Source organism: Lithobates pipiens, unplaced genomic scaffold (genome assembly GCF_037356315.1).
Source record: "Lithobates pipiens isolate NorthernLeopardFrog02 unplaced genomic scaffold, aLitPip1_a1.2 Scaffold_19, whole genome shotgun sequence".
NCBI classification, from domain to species: Eukaryota; Metazoa; Chordata; class Amphibia; order Anura; family Ranidae; genus Lithobates; species Lithobates pipiens.
This window is the reverse complement of record NW_027507764.1, coordinates 63,597,778-63,610,985: the sequence shown is the minus strand read 5'-3', so window position 1 is coordinate 63,610,985 and position 13,208 is coordinate 63,597,778. Positions and strand designations below refer to the sequence as shown.

General features: G+C 41.7%; 1 protein-coding gene across 3 annotated transcripts; it reads right to left on the bottom strand.

Annotated features, from left to right (window-relative positions):
* Positions 1-2,556: 2,556 nt before the first annotated feature.
* On the bottom strand, positions 2,557-12,688 carry LOC143996026 (transcription termination factor 1, mitochondrial-like). Of its 3 annotated transcripts, none has more exons than XM_077490824.1 (2): positions 12,591-12,688; positions 2,557-3,928 (listed from the first exon to the last, which is right to left on the bottom strand). In XM_077490824.1, the coding sequence occupies exon 2, from the start codon at positions 3,906-3,908 to the stop codon at positions 2,805-2,807; it is 1,104 nt and encodes a 367-aa protein (XP_077346950.1). In that variant the 5' UTR covers positions 3,909-3,928; positions 12,591-12,688; the 3' UTR covers positions 2,557-2,804. The 3 variants fall into 3 exon arrangements, with proteins under 3 accessions (XP_077346950.1, XP_077346951.1, XP_077346952.1); XM_077490825.1 differs by having other exon boundaries at positions 12,624-12,688; XM_077490826.1 differs by lacking the exon at positions 12,591-12,688 and adding an exon at positions 5,048-5,257.
* Between the last annotated feature and the right edge of the window lie 520 nt (positions 12,689-13,208).

The following is a 13,208-nucleotide window of genomic DNA, read 5'->3' as shown; positions in this document are numbered from 1 at the left end:
AATGTGTCCGACTGTGTGTGGTCTGCATCGTACTGTTTCCGTCGGATCAAATTTTCCAACTTGCCGGAAATATTTTCCGACAAAATGCTCTGATCGGATATACTCCGATCATGTGTAGAGAATTCCGATCGGACAAAGTGCCACGCATGCTCAGATCAAATTCCTACATCAAAGCTATTGGCTACTAGCCTGAACGTAGTCCCATCATAACAAAATTACGTCATCACGTTCTGAAAGATCGGATTTTCCGACAACTTTGTCTGACCGTGTGTATGCAACAGTTTCGGACAAGATCCGTCAGACAAAATCCGACGGATTTGGTTGTTGGGATCTCTGACCGTGTGTACAAGGGCTAACAGTAAAGAACCCTCTACGTAGTTTAAGGTTAAACCTCTTTTCTTCTAATTTTAATGAGTGGCCACATGTCTTGTTAATCTCCCTTCCACAGAAAAGTTTTATCCCTATTGTGGGGTCACCAGTGTGGTATTTATAAATTGAAATCATATCCCCTCTCAAGCGTCTCTTCTCCAGAGAGAATAAGTTCAGTGCTCACAACCTTTCCTCATAACTAATTTCCTCCAAACCCTTTATTAGCTTTGTTGCCGTTCTTTGTACTCACTCCTTTTTCAGTACATCCTTCCTGAGGACTGGTGCCCAGAACTGGACAGCATACTCCAGGTGAAGCCGGACCAGAGTCTTGTAGAGCGGGAGAATTATTGTTTTATCTCTGAAGTTGGTCCCCTTTTTAATGCATGCCAATATTCTGTTTGCTTTGTTAGCAGCAGCTTGGCATTGCATGCCATTACTGAGCCCATCATCTACTAGGACCCCCAGGTCCTTTTCCATCCTAGATACCCCCCAGAGGTTCTCCCCCAGTGTATAGATTGCATTCATATTTTTGCCACCCAAATGCATTTTTTTAATTTTTTCTATCTTAAACCTCCTTTTGCCATGTAGTTGCCCCCCCCCCCCCCCCCATTCATTTGTTCAGATCTTTGTGCAAGGTTTCCACATTCTGCTGATAAGTTAATGTCCTGCTTAGCTGAGTATCATGCGCAAATACAGAGACTGAACTGTTTACCCCCATCCTCCAGGTAGTTTATGAACAAAATAAATAGTATTAGTCCCAGCACAGAACCCTGGGGGACCCCACTACCCACCCCTGACCATCCCGAATACTCCCCCATTGACCACCCTCTGAACTCATCCCTATAGCCAGCTTTCAATCCATGTGCTTTTGCAAAATCCAGATACACCACATCTACAGACCTATCTAGATAGCAACTTACCTCCTCATAGAAGGTTATTAGATTGGTTTGGCAAGAATGATTGGCTAGGGCCCCCTGGTTGCCAATGATTGGCTAGGGCCCCAGGTTGCCTACCCCTGCTTTACAGCCAAGGAAGCTGTTTCTGCTTGATCTGCAACTGCCATGGGGCTGCACATGTGGACAGTTATGACACAAGCCATTTGATGGCCTGACAGTTTGGTTGAGGACACAAACAAATGCGACAGTTAGCAGTCCTGGCATTCCAGAAATGTACCTGTTTTTATAACTGTTAAATCGATAGGTTTAGTTCTGCTTTATGATTAACTGCTGTTCAGGGGCTCTGGGCTTCAGCAAAATGGCACCTCCGGCATGAAAAAACAGGAGCAATGCTGGAGGCAATTTTCGACAAACACTGATTTTGGTAACCTAATTATTGAAGTGAAATGCATGTTCCTTTCTAAAGAACGTTATTTTTTATCGAGTTCTTATGGGTCCAGTTCTGCTTTAATATAAATTGCTTTTGGAGAATAATGCAGTTTTGCTGGGTATACAAGATATATTGTATATCGCAGTCCATGTTCTTGCAGGGTGATATAATCAGTTGCTGGTTGATGCAATTTGCTATTTACAGTGCAATCTACATAATTTGCTATAATGGCATGATACGGTATGTGCTGCTGTAGTGCAATGTGGTATGGTTATGTGACAGTGACATATTAGGGTCAATTCACTAAGAAGACTGAGTGGCTGACTCCTCCATTTGCTATTTAAAGCAGAGTTCCAGCCCCAGAATGATTTTTTTTTTTTTTTTTTTTTTTTTTACAGGCATCCCGTCACACTTCATTACTAACTTAAATAAAGTACCGTATATCTATGTTTGCTAGTGTATATGAATCATCATTTTTTTATACCTACAATTTATAAAATCCTCTTCTGGCCATTGCCATGATGACCTCTCGATCTCGCGCATGCGCAATGCTCCGGCGGCCGTAGATTTTTTTTTCCTCACAGGACTGCCCACTTCCTCCCTCACCTGTGCTCCTGGGAAATGTGAGTCATCATTTCCCAGGAGCACAGGTGAGGGAGGAAGTGATGCAAAGCACCGAGGACCCGGAAGTGGCAGATTAGGAGCCACCACCTAGCAACAGGGCATTTCTGGTGAGTTAAAAAAAAATTTTTACTCCAAATCTTTTTTTTTTTTATAGTAATAAAGGACTGTGAAAATGTAAACATATTTTCTGGGTGGAACTCCGCTTTAACATCATGATAAAATTACCTTAAAATGCTCGATTCACAAACACAAATTTTATTTTGGGTTGGAATTTTTTGCATGAATTTAGTTCTTTCTCAAAGATCATTATTTTAGCTCACATTTCGATGAGCTTTGACGCATATGTTATATGCAATTATGATAGTAATAACAACTGACACTCAAACATTTCTGCATGTAGGCCCCATAATGAATAGGTCTGCCACCAATGTGTGGCTCGTGATATACGCCATAAGAAAAAACAGTCCTGTTCGTTTTTTTTTTTTTTAATTCATGAGTTTTTCGATTTTCAGCTTGAACCTTTCTCTACTCAAAGCCAACACTGAAATTCCAGAAGCCTGAAAATCATAGCCATGCTGCATCAGTTTTTTAATATTCCTTTCCATACTCGCAGAGCTCACGTCAAGCACCCTTGGCATCTCCAAGATTTGGTCCATTTTAATACCATACTTCATAAGCAGATCAATTTTGGTGTTTAAAGTTACAGGAGACAGGTAAAGTATTCGAGGAAAAGCGAATACACATTTAGTAATCGCATCTTCAGAACAACCCAGACACTGAAATTTTTTCTGAATATTGTCAAAGTTGTTCTTGATATAGTCGTTCCCCAGATCCAGAATACCAGAGCCATTACCTTGGATCCAGTCCAGCATCTCTACATTTGGTATTTTAAACATGGTTTGGAACATTGCGATATTTACTTTAATCCGTTTGGTACTTCTGGTTAAGAGATACACATTCTTTGCTATGATGTTTTTTGCAAACTCCTCAGGATTGTTACCTCCCAAGCAAGTGCATACATTTTGTAAAAGCTCTACCATGTTACGGTTGAGTTCTGCCCGATTTGAGAACGTCCGAGGGGCCCTGGCCATCAACTGAGTTACGATATTTGAAGAAAGGCCCAGTGAACTGAAAAGGGAGATGTTGTCCTGCAAGTTTGCAAGGGTGCTCGAGCGGAAAAAAGATTCAGGGGAGCGCTTAAGAGTTTGTAGAACCTGAAGGTCTGTCTGCAAGATGCTTTTCCAGATTTCCCACCTGGCCCGCACATTTTCTGATGTACGAATGACCGCTCTGGGGTATCTGGAGATGATACTCTCAATGGTTTCTGTGCTGGCACCTTTTTGCAGAAGAAAATCTTGAAGCCAGTCCTCATAGGTGTCCATCTTTCTGATGGAGGCTTGGTGTTTACTTGCCTTTGATGCACCCACATTTTCACCTTCTGTTTTTTCTTTGCAGTCATGGGTCAGTTGTGTAACGAAGGGTCGCCATAATATATTCCCAAGTTCAAATGTGGGAATTCTGAACTTTCTGGAACCTCTAAGGTGACTCACACAGTTGCTGCTTGTGCTAATTATCACTTTCAGAGCCATAATTCAGGAAACACCTGGACCTGCAGATAAAAATAATAATAATACAGAAGTGACTTACAGCATGTAAAGGGCTGTGTAAATTGATTGTGCTATTTAAATGCTTGCAATTTTATTATTAGGCTCCTTTCACACTAGTGGTGTGATTGGGTCCGCCTGTCAGTTTTTCAGGTGGACCCGATTGGACTCTCTTTTCTCCTCTATGGAGCTGCAAGTGCAAATGGACAAAGCCCTTCACAACTCTGCCCCGAGCTACATCACCAATCGTGTCTCCAAATATCACCCAAATTGTCCCCTCCACTCTTCTCAAGACCTCCTACTCTCAAGCTCTCTCATCTCCTCCTCTCATGCTCGTCTCCAGGATTTATCCAGAGCCTCTCTCATCTTCTGGAACTCGCTACCTCCACCTGTCCAGCTATACCCTACTCTTGCTACCTTCAGGCAATCCCTGAAAACTCATCTCTTCAGGAAAGCCTATCACATCTCTAACTAATTTTTTACCACTTCCATCGGCTCAATTCCCACAGATACAAACCTTTTGTACCACCTGCCCCACCCTATTAGATTGTAAGCTCTTCTGAGCAGGGCCCTCCTAATCCTCTTGCATTTTATTAAAACTGTATTGTCTCCCTTTTATATTGTAAAGCACTGCGTAGACTGTTGGCGCTATATAAATCCTGTATAATAATAATAATAATAATAATAAGTTTGTTTATACCTGCCTACATCCAATCTGATCCGCTAAAAACAGACGTACCTCTCCTGTCTAGCGGATCGGATAGCAGTCAGTTGTAAACGGACAGGCTGTCCTTTTACATCCAACCATCCATGGGGGGGGGGGGGGGCAGGCTGTGTGTGCATAAGCAACGCGGACACAGACCAGCCATCCGCCTACTCAGCGGGGGATCAGCAGACAGACCCCCCCGCTAAGCAAGCACACTCCTGGTGCCCCATGAGAAAGGGGTCTTAATTATATTATTATTATTATTATTATTATTATTAATACAATTGTTAGCTATCGCAACATTTTTAGTGCACTTGAAAATATGAAAAGCATAATGCTAGACTACTTGCTATGTTTTTTATATTCTGCTGAATTCTTAAAAAGGTTTTTTTTTTTTGTTTTTGTTTTTTCTACTTACCCTCTACATACTCCAGCAACATCTCCGGCTTTCTCATCAGCCCAGTGCTGGCAATTTTCTTCAGGTAGAATGACACTGGCAGTAGGTTTACATCCAACTGCCATCTGATCCAATCCACTAGACTAGATGGATGGTAAATGGATCCCCCATACCTCTGTTTTTAGCAGGTAGGATCGGATGTCCATTTACATCTCCCGCACCATAGAGGGCAATGGATGGGTCTTCCTAAAAAACGGACAGCTAGACCCGATTGGTCCACCTATGTGCAAGAGCCCCAATACTACAATAGGTTATTTAAAAGTAAAAACACCATAATAATGCAATAAAGTATATTTTTATAAAAATTGCTGTAATAGTAAAAAAAACTGATGTGTGCAGCTCCTCTGGGTGCTGGCACAGAGAGGCTGGATATAAATGGAACCATTGTACCAATGCAATTAAATAAAAAAAAAAAAGTAAAAATGCTGAAATATTACAATAGTTTGTTTTATTTATTTATTTTTTTTTTTTATGCTCTAACATTACAATAGTTTATTTTGTTTTCTAAACTATTGTAATATTACATTTATTTTATTTTTACACTGTAATACTACAATAGGTTATTTAAAAACACTTTTTTTTTTATAGTTGAACTAGATGGACTGGTGTCTTTTTTTCAACCCGACTATGTAACTGTAATATTACAATAAAAAGTATTTTTTATAAAAATTGCTGTAATAATAAAAGAAAAAAAAAAAAAGAAGAAGAAGAAGAAGAAGAAGAAGAAGTTGTTCATCTTCCCCCAGGACTTACAAATGTGCACAGCTGCTCCGGGTGCGGACACGCATCAGTGGCACAGAGAGGCTGGATATAAATAGAATTAATGTACCAATACCATTAAAATAAAAATAAATAAAAAAGCTGTAATATTATAACAGCTTGTGTTTTTTTTTTTATTATGTAACATCATAAAAGTGTTTTTTTTTTTAAATACTTTAATATTACAATAGTTTATTTTTTTCTAAACTATTGTAATATTACAGCATTTATTGTATTCGGTTATTTAAAGCAGATTTTCAGTCATTTTTTTCAACTTTCCATCTATTAAATCTTCTGCGCTTGTTGTTTTAAAGGGTTACTAAACCCTTGTTTTTTTTTTGGTTTGTTTTTTTTAAATAAAAAACATGTCATACTTACCTTCTCTGTGCAGTTGGTTTTGCACAAAGTGGCCCCCGTGGCTGCTCCTCTTCTCGAGTGCCCCCCTCGGAGAATCGCTCTCCCTCTTGACACTGTTGCGGGCGCGCTCCCGTGTCCTGCTGCTGCGTCTATTGACACAGACAGCAGGACTCGGCCCCGCCCCCCGGATCATTGGATTTGACTGACAGCAGCGGGAGCCAATGGCTGTAATATTACAATAAAATGTATTTTCATAAAAAATGCTGTAATATACGGAAAAAAAAAAATAAGAGCATAAAGTTATTAAAAATACTGGGCACATGCAAGTTAGAATACTTGCACACTCAATTTTTATTTTATTTTTTAACTGCTGTAACATTACAATAGCTTATCTTTACAAATAATCACTGCAATATTACAATAAAATGATTTTTTTTTTAAATAATCACTGCCTTATTATAGCAAAAAACAAAAAACAAAAAAAAACAAAAAACAAAAAGCATAAAGTTAAAAGAACATACTGAGTTAGAATACTCACCCATTCGTTAAAGTGGTTCTGCACCCAAAAAAAAAAAATATTAAAAGCCAGCAGCTACTAATATTGCAGCTGCTGACTTTTAATAAATGGACACTTACCTGTCCCAGGGTCCAGCGATGTCGGCAGGCAGATGATGAGCGATCGCTCGTCTCTCTGCTGCCCCCGCCGCCATCCTCTGTCAGGGAATCGGGAAGTGAAGCGTTGCGGCTTCACTGCCCGGTTCCCTACTGCGCATGCACGAGTCGCGCTGCGCGTCTCTTCTGGTCCGCCACTGTGTCCCGGGAACTGTGTGTTTCCCAGAACACAACGCCCCCGGGGCATCTGCGGGGGTCTGCGGCGGTTTGTCCCGGGATTGAGTGCAGATACCTGGATGTAACTTTACAATAGTTTATTAACCACTTCCCTACCCACCCATAGTAATATGACGCCCGCAGATGGGATCTCCCATCCTGGATGGGCGTCATATGACGTCCTCCCATTCGCGGCCGTCTAGGGGGCGCGCGCGGCGTCGCTCGGGACCCAGTGCGCGTGCGCCCGGCGGCCGCAATGTCTGCCGGGCACCCGCGATTGTCCGGGAACACAGCAGGACCGTGGATCTGTATATGTAAACACACAGATCCACGTCTTGTCAGGAGGAGAGGAGACCGATCATGTGTTCCCAGTACAGAGGAACACCGATCGGTCTCCTCCCCTTGTGAATCCCCCCCCCCCCCACAGTTAGAATCACTCCCAGGGAACATAATTAACCCCTGCAGCGCCCCCTGGTGTTAACCCCTTCCATGCCAGTCACATTTACACAGTAATCAGTGCAATTTTATAGCACCGATTGCTGTGTAAATGTGAATGGTCCCAAAAATGTGTCAAAAGTGTCCGATATGTCCGTCACAATGTCACAGTCATGAAAAAAAAAAAATAATCGCAGATCGCCGCCATTACTAGTAAAATAAAATTAAAAAAAATGCCATAAATCTATCCCCCATTTTGTAGATGCTATAACTTTTGCGCAAACCAATCAATATACGCTTATTGTGATTTTTTTTTTAACCAAAAATATGTAGAAGAATACGTATCAGCCTAAACTGAGGAAAAAATAAATTTTTTTTTTTTAAATGGGATATTTATTATAGCAAAAAGTAAAAAAAAAATAGTGTTTTTTTTCAAAATTGGCGCTCTTTTGTTTATAGCGCAAAAAATAAATAAATAAATAAATAAAAACACAGAGGTGATCAAATACCACCAAAAGAAAGCTCTATTTGTGGGAATAAAATTAAGTCAAATTTGTTTGGGTGCAACATCGCACGACAAGCGCAATTGTCAGTTAAAGCGACACAGTGCCGAATCGCAAAAAGTGCTCTGGTAAGGAAGGGGGTAAAATCATCCGGGGGTGAAGTAATTAAAGAAAAAATAAATAAATAACTGCAATAGTACAATAAAAAAAAAAAAAAAAAACAAAGTCAAAGAACATACTGGGCACATGCAAGTTAGGCCCCATACACACCATTAGATTTTCTGCAGATTTTTGTCTTCAGATTTACCAAAACCATATACTACAAGGACCTGCCTGATTGCATACAAATTGAAACTCTAAAGCCCCATACACACTATGAGTTTTTCTGCTGAGTTTTTCCTTCAGATTTACCAAAACCATGGAGGGAAGGGCATGCCTGATTGCATGCACATTGAAACTCCTAAGGTTTGACCTCATATTTTGGCAAATCTGAAGGAAAAACTCAGCAGAAAAACTCAGTGTGTATGGGGCTTTAAAGTTTGATCTCATATTATATGGTTTTGGTAAATCTGAAGACAAAAATCTGCAGAAAATCTAATAGTGTGTATGGGGTCTTAGAAGACTTGTGTACAGGTATCACAGGACATGTAGTCCGAGTATTCCGTACATCTGGAGGGAAATGTGCGCAGATCCTAACCAGAAAGTGGGTAATGCAGAGTACCACCTAGACTTTAAAGCGGTTGTATACCCGCTAAAAAAATTTTTTTACAGACCTGTAAGGCAAAAGGCATAATGAGCTAGTATGCACCGCATACTAGCTCATTATAAAATACTTACCTTAGAACGAGGCCCCGACATCTCACCTGATCCACGCCGAGGGAGCTGACATGTTCCCTCGGCGTGTTTTCCGGGCATGCGCGCCGGAGATTTCTTTCCGGCAGGGTCTGGTGTCTGCAGTCAGTGTGCTCTTGCACCGCTGCAGTCAGCAAATTTTGACTATACAACTGCTGTAACCACTTACGAACCGTCACATGCCGATAACTTTGTCCTAACTTTGAAGAAGATTATCGTTGTTATGGCAGCAGCTAGCTGGCATAACCCTGGTATCCTCTTGTTCGGCCGGTTTCCGATAATAGTGGTCTCTGTGGCAGATTCGCCACAAGATCACTTTTATCGACTCCGGTGCTTACCGGGGCTGTCAGCAGCGGCGGCGATCGGGTTCTTTCTCCTCTGTGGTATGGAGACGAGTGAGGAGAAGATGGCCCCCACCCTTCTCCATACTATTGCAGGACGGAAGCGACGTCAAAACATCACTTCCAACCATAGCTCTTAACCAGTTCCCGACCGGCTCACGCCGATGTATGGCGTACAGGTATGTCCATTTTTATATGCCGCCGGTCGGGACCCACATGAGTCCGGTCGCGGGTCCCGCAGACTCGATCGCCGCGGGGGTACCCACGATCGTCTCACAGGAAGGCTGAGTGGAGATGCCGTTGTAAACAGCATTCTGCCTAGCAACAAGTGACGCTGATCTCTGCTCCATGTGATTGGAGCAGAGATCAGTGTTCACTAAAACACAGCCCAGCCCCCCACAGTTAGTAACACACCCCTAGAAACACTTAACCCCTACACTGCCACCCACTGGTTAACCCCTTCACTGCCAATGTAATTTACACAGGAATCACTGCATTTGTATAGCACTGAATGCTTTATAGATGACAATGGTCCCAAAAATGTCCGATGTGTCCGCCATAATGTCGCAGTCATAATAAAAATCGCTGGTTGCCACCATTACTAGTAAAAAAAAAAGAAATTATTAAAAAAAATGCCATAAAACTATCCCCTATTTTGTAAACGCTATAACTTTTGCGCAAACCAATCAATAATCGCTTATTGCATTTTTTTTTTTTACCAAAAACATGTAGAATACATATCGGCCTAAACTGTGGGAAAAAAAATGTTATATATATTTTTGGGAGATATTTATTATAACAAAAAGTAAAAAATAATGCTTTTTTTCAAAATGGTCGCTCTATTTTTGTTTATAGCACAAAAAATAAAAACTGCAGGGGTGATCAAATACCACCAAAAGAAAGCTCTATTTGTGGGGAAAAAAGGACGTCAATTTTATTTGGGAGCCACGTCGCACGACCGCGCAATTGTCAGTTAAAACAACGCATTGCCGAATTGCAAAAAGTGGTCTGGTCTTAAAGTGGTTGTAAACCCTTACAAACCACTTTGACCTACAGGTAAGCCTAGATTAAGGCTTACCTGTAGGTCCAAGAAATATCTCCCAAACCTATACGGTTTAGGAGATATTTGCCAGAAGACAGCGGCGCACAGGCGCACTGAGCGTGGCATCCTCGATAACAAAGATGCCGCGCAATGCTGCGCGTCTCGGCTCCCGTGCGCATGCATGACCCACCGAGAAGATGGATGCGGTGCACTACAGGGGACAGCGGTGACATCGCTGGCTCCTGTGTCAGGTAAGTGACACATAATGGGCTACTATGCGATGCATAGTAGTCCATTATGCTTTACCTTTGCAGAGAATGAAAGAGGAAGGAAACTCATCAGGGTTTACTTCCTCTTTAAGCCAGCAAAATTGTCCGGTCTGAAAGTGGTTAAAGGGCCATTTTTTTTTATATGACCATTTTTTTTTTCTTTTATTGCATTTTAGTGTAAATATGAGATCTGAGGTCTTTTTGACCCCAGATCTCATATTTAATTACAAGGGATGTTTACATTCCTTGTAGGGTTGTCCCGATACCAAGCATGTGTGAGAGTACTTGTACTCACACAAATCCTCCCGATGCCAGATCCGATACCCGGGAAAGCGACCCGGCACAACCGGAAGTCAGTGGGCGGAACATCGGAAGCGACGCTCTGTGTTGACGTCAGCGGTTGGACATCCTGACGCCCATCTTGGTACACCCTGCACTTGGCCGCAGTAAGCCAGCACCGGACATCTTGTTACACCCAGCTCATATAGTTCAGGCTGGGTGTAACAAGATGGCTGCTGCTTCTTTATGCAGCCGAGTGCAGGGTGTATCAAGATGGGCCGTCGCCAGCAGCCCATCAGTGCTCATAAATGCCACCTCTCAGTGCCCAATGTCCATACATGCTGCTCATCAGTGCCAGCCACCTGCCTGTGCCTGCCATCACTGCCATCTGTCACTGCCCACCATTTTTCAGTGCCTGCCACCTGTCAGTGCCAGCCATCAGTGCCACCTAATCCTATAAGTGTTCATCAGTGCTGCATGTCAGTGCCACCTAATCTGTGTTGTGCTATGAAAACTGTCAAATGACATAAAAAAAAAAAAGTATCAGTAATCGGTATCGGCGAGTACTTGAAAAAAGTATCGGTACTTGTACTCGGTCTTAAAAAAGTGGTATCGGTGCAACTCTAATTCCTTGTAATAGGAATAAAAGTGACACTTTTTTTTTTTTTTTTTTTTAAGAACAGTCTGAAAATAAAAAATAAACAGTAAAATAAATAAGAAAAACATTTTTTTTTTTAAATACGCCCCGTCCCGCCGAGCTCGGGTGTAGAAGCGAACACATACATGAGTAGCGCCCGCATATGAAAACGGTGTTCAAACCACACATGTGAGGTATCACCGCGGTCGGTAGAGCGAGAGCAATAATTTTAGCCCCAGAACTCCTCTGTAACACAAAACATGCAACCTGTAGAATTTTTTAACTGTCGCCTATGGAGATTTTTAAGGGTAAAGGTTTGATGCCGTTCCACAAGCGAGCGCAATTTTGAAGCATGACATGTTGGGTATTAGGGATGAGCTCAGGCATGTTCGCATTTTCCACGTGCTGAGCCTACCAGGAAGTTGGCGCAGCTCTGCGCTAATCACAGGCAGCGAGACATTGCCCCGATCTCTGCAGCCGCACATCGGGGCAACGTCTCCCTGCCTGTGATTAGCGCAGCGCTGCGCCGACGTCCTGGTGGGCCCAGCACGTGGAGTATGCAAACACGCCTGAGCTCATCCTTATTGGGTATCAGTTTACTTGGCGTAACATTATCTTTCACAATAAAAATAAATAAATAAAATCGGGCTAACTTTACTGTTGTCTTATTTTTAAATTAAAAAAAAGATTATTTTTTTTCCAAAAAGTGCGCTTGTAAGACCGCTGCGCAAATACGTTGTGACAGAAAGTATTGCAACGACCAACATTTTATTCTCTAGGGCGTTAAGAGAAAAAAAAAAAAGGGGGTTCTAAGTAATTTTCGAGGAAAAAAAAAAAAAGAAGGTCTTTAAGTGGTTAAGGACTAATGACAATCTGCTCAAAATTGATATTTTGATTATAGGAGAAGCTTGGTGGTCCGAGTCGGCCTCCCCACCCCCGCCACGGGTCTCCGTCTCATCCCTTTAGACCTGAACACATATGAATTACAGGTTCTGGGGCTAATTTAATGCAGATAAGGCACCAAGTGAGTTTAATTACCACCTTAATCAGCCACAGATCCTGTGTAATTAAATGAATGAATGAAATACTTGTATAGCGCACAATGCGAACTGAATCGCCTCTAGGCGCTGTGGCCTTGCCAGAATTCCGTAATGTCACCATAATAATCCCCAAGTGGTAAAAGTCCCTGCCAGGCACTTTACCTCTCCAGCATCCACCAATCACTGAGCTCTCACCCTGATCATCGCTCTCCTGCATCTCTCCCATGTGCTCAGCACTTCCTGGTTGCAGTGTAACAAGGGTAACACAATTGGCTGATAAGATGTGCATTGTGATTGGCTACTAAACCTTACCATGTGAACGACCACGCTGCCTGCCTAGAATGAACAGAGCATGTGCAGCATGTTAATGGCTCACACACAAAGCAAGCTTCGTATTTCGTACGCTCCCAATGATATCATTACAACTGCAATATCATTTGTGGTTATGCTGCTCAGCAGTCACAATAGAGATTCGGGTTGCAAGTGCTTTTCCTGGATAAGACATAAAAGACATAAAAAAAATATATATATCAAAGTTGCGGTATTTGATTGTTTTATTCCATCGTTGTCCTAGCGATCTCTGTTAGCCGTTCTTTATGTTTTTTTAATTTTTTTTTTTTTTTATGATATACTCAGATGTACGCTAATGTTTGTATTATCCATGACTCTTTATACAAATAAAGGAAATACAAAAAAAAATAAGAAAAAAAACAAATAAAAAATAATGATAACAAAAAAATAAATAAATAGTTGCTTATCAATTAAATGCAAAGATTTTAG

What these genes read in the sequence shown, in the direction of transcription:
- LOC143996026 (XM_077490824.1), bottom strand. Translation starts at nt 3,908, where the DNA reads ATGGCTCTGAAAGTGATAATTAGCACAAGCAGCAACTGTGTGAGTCAC.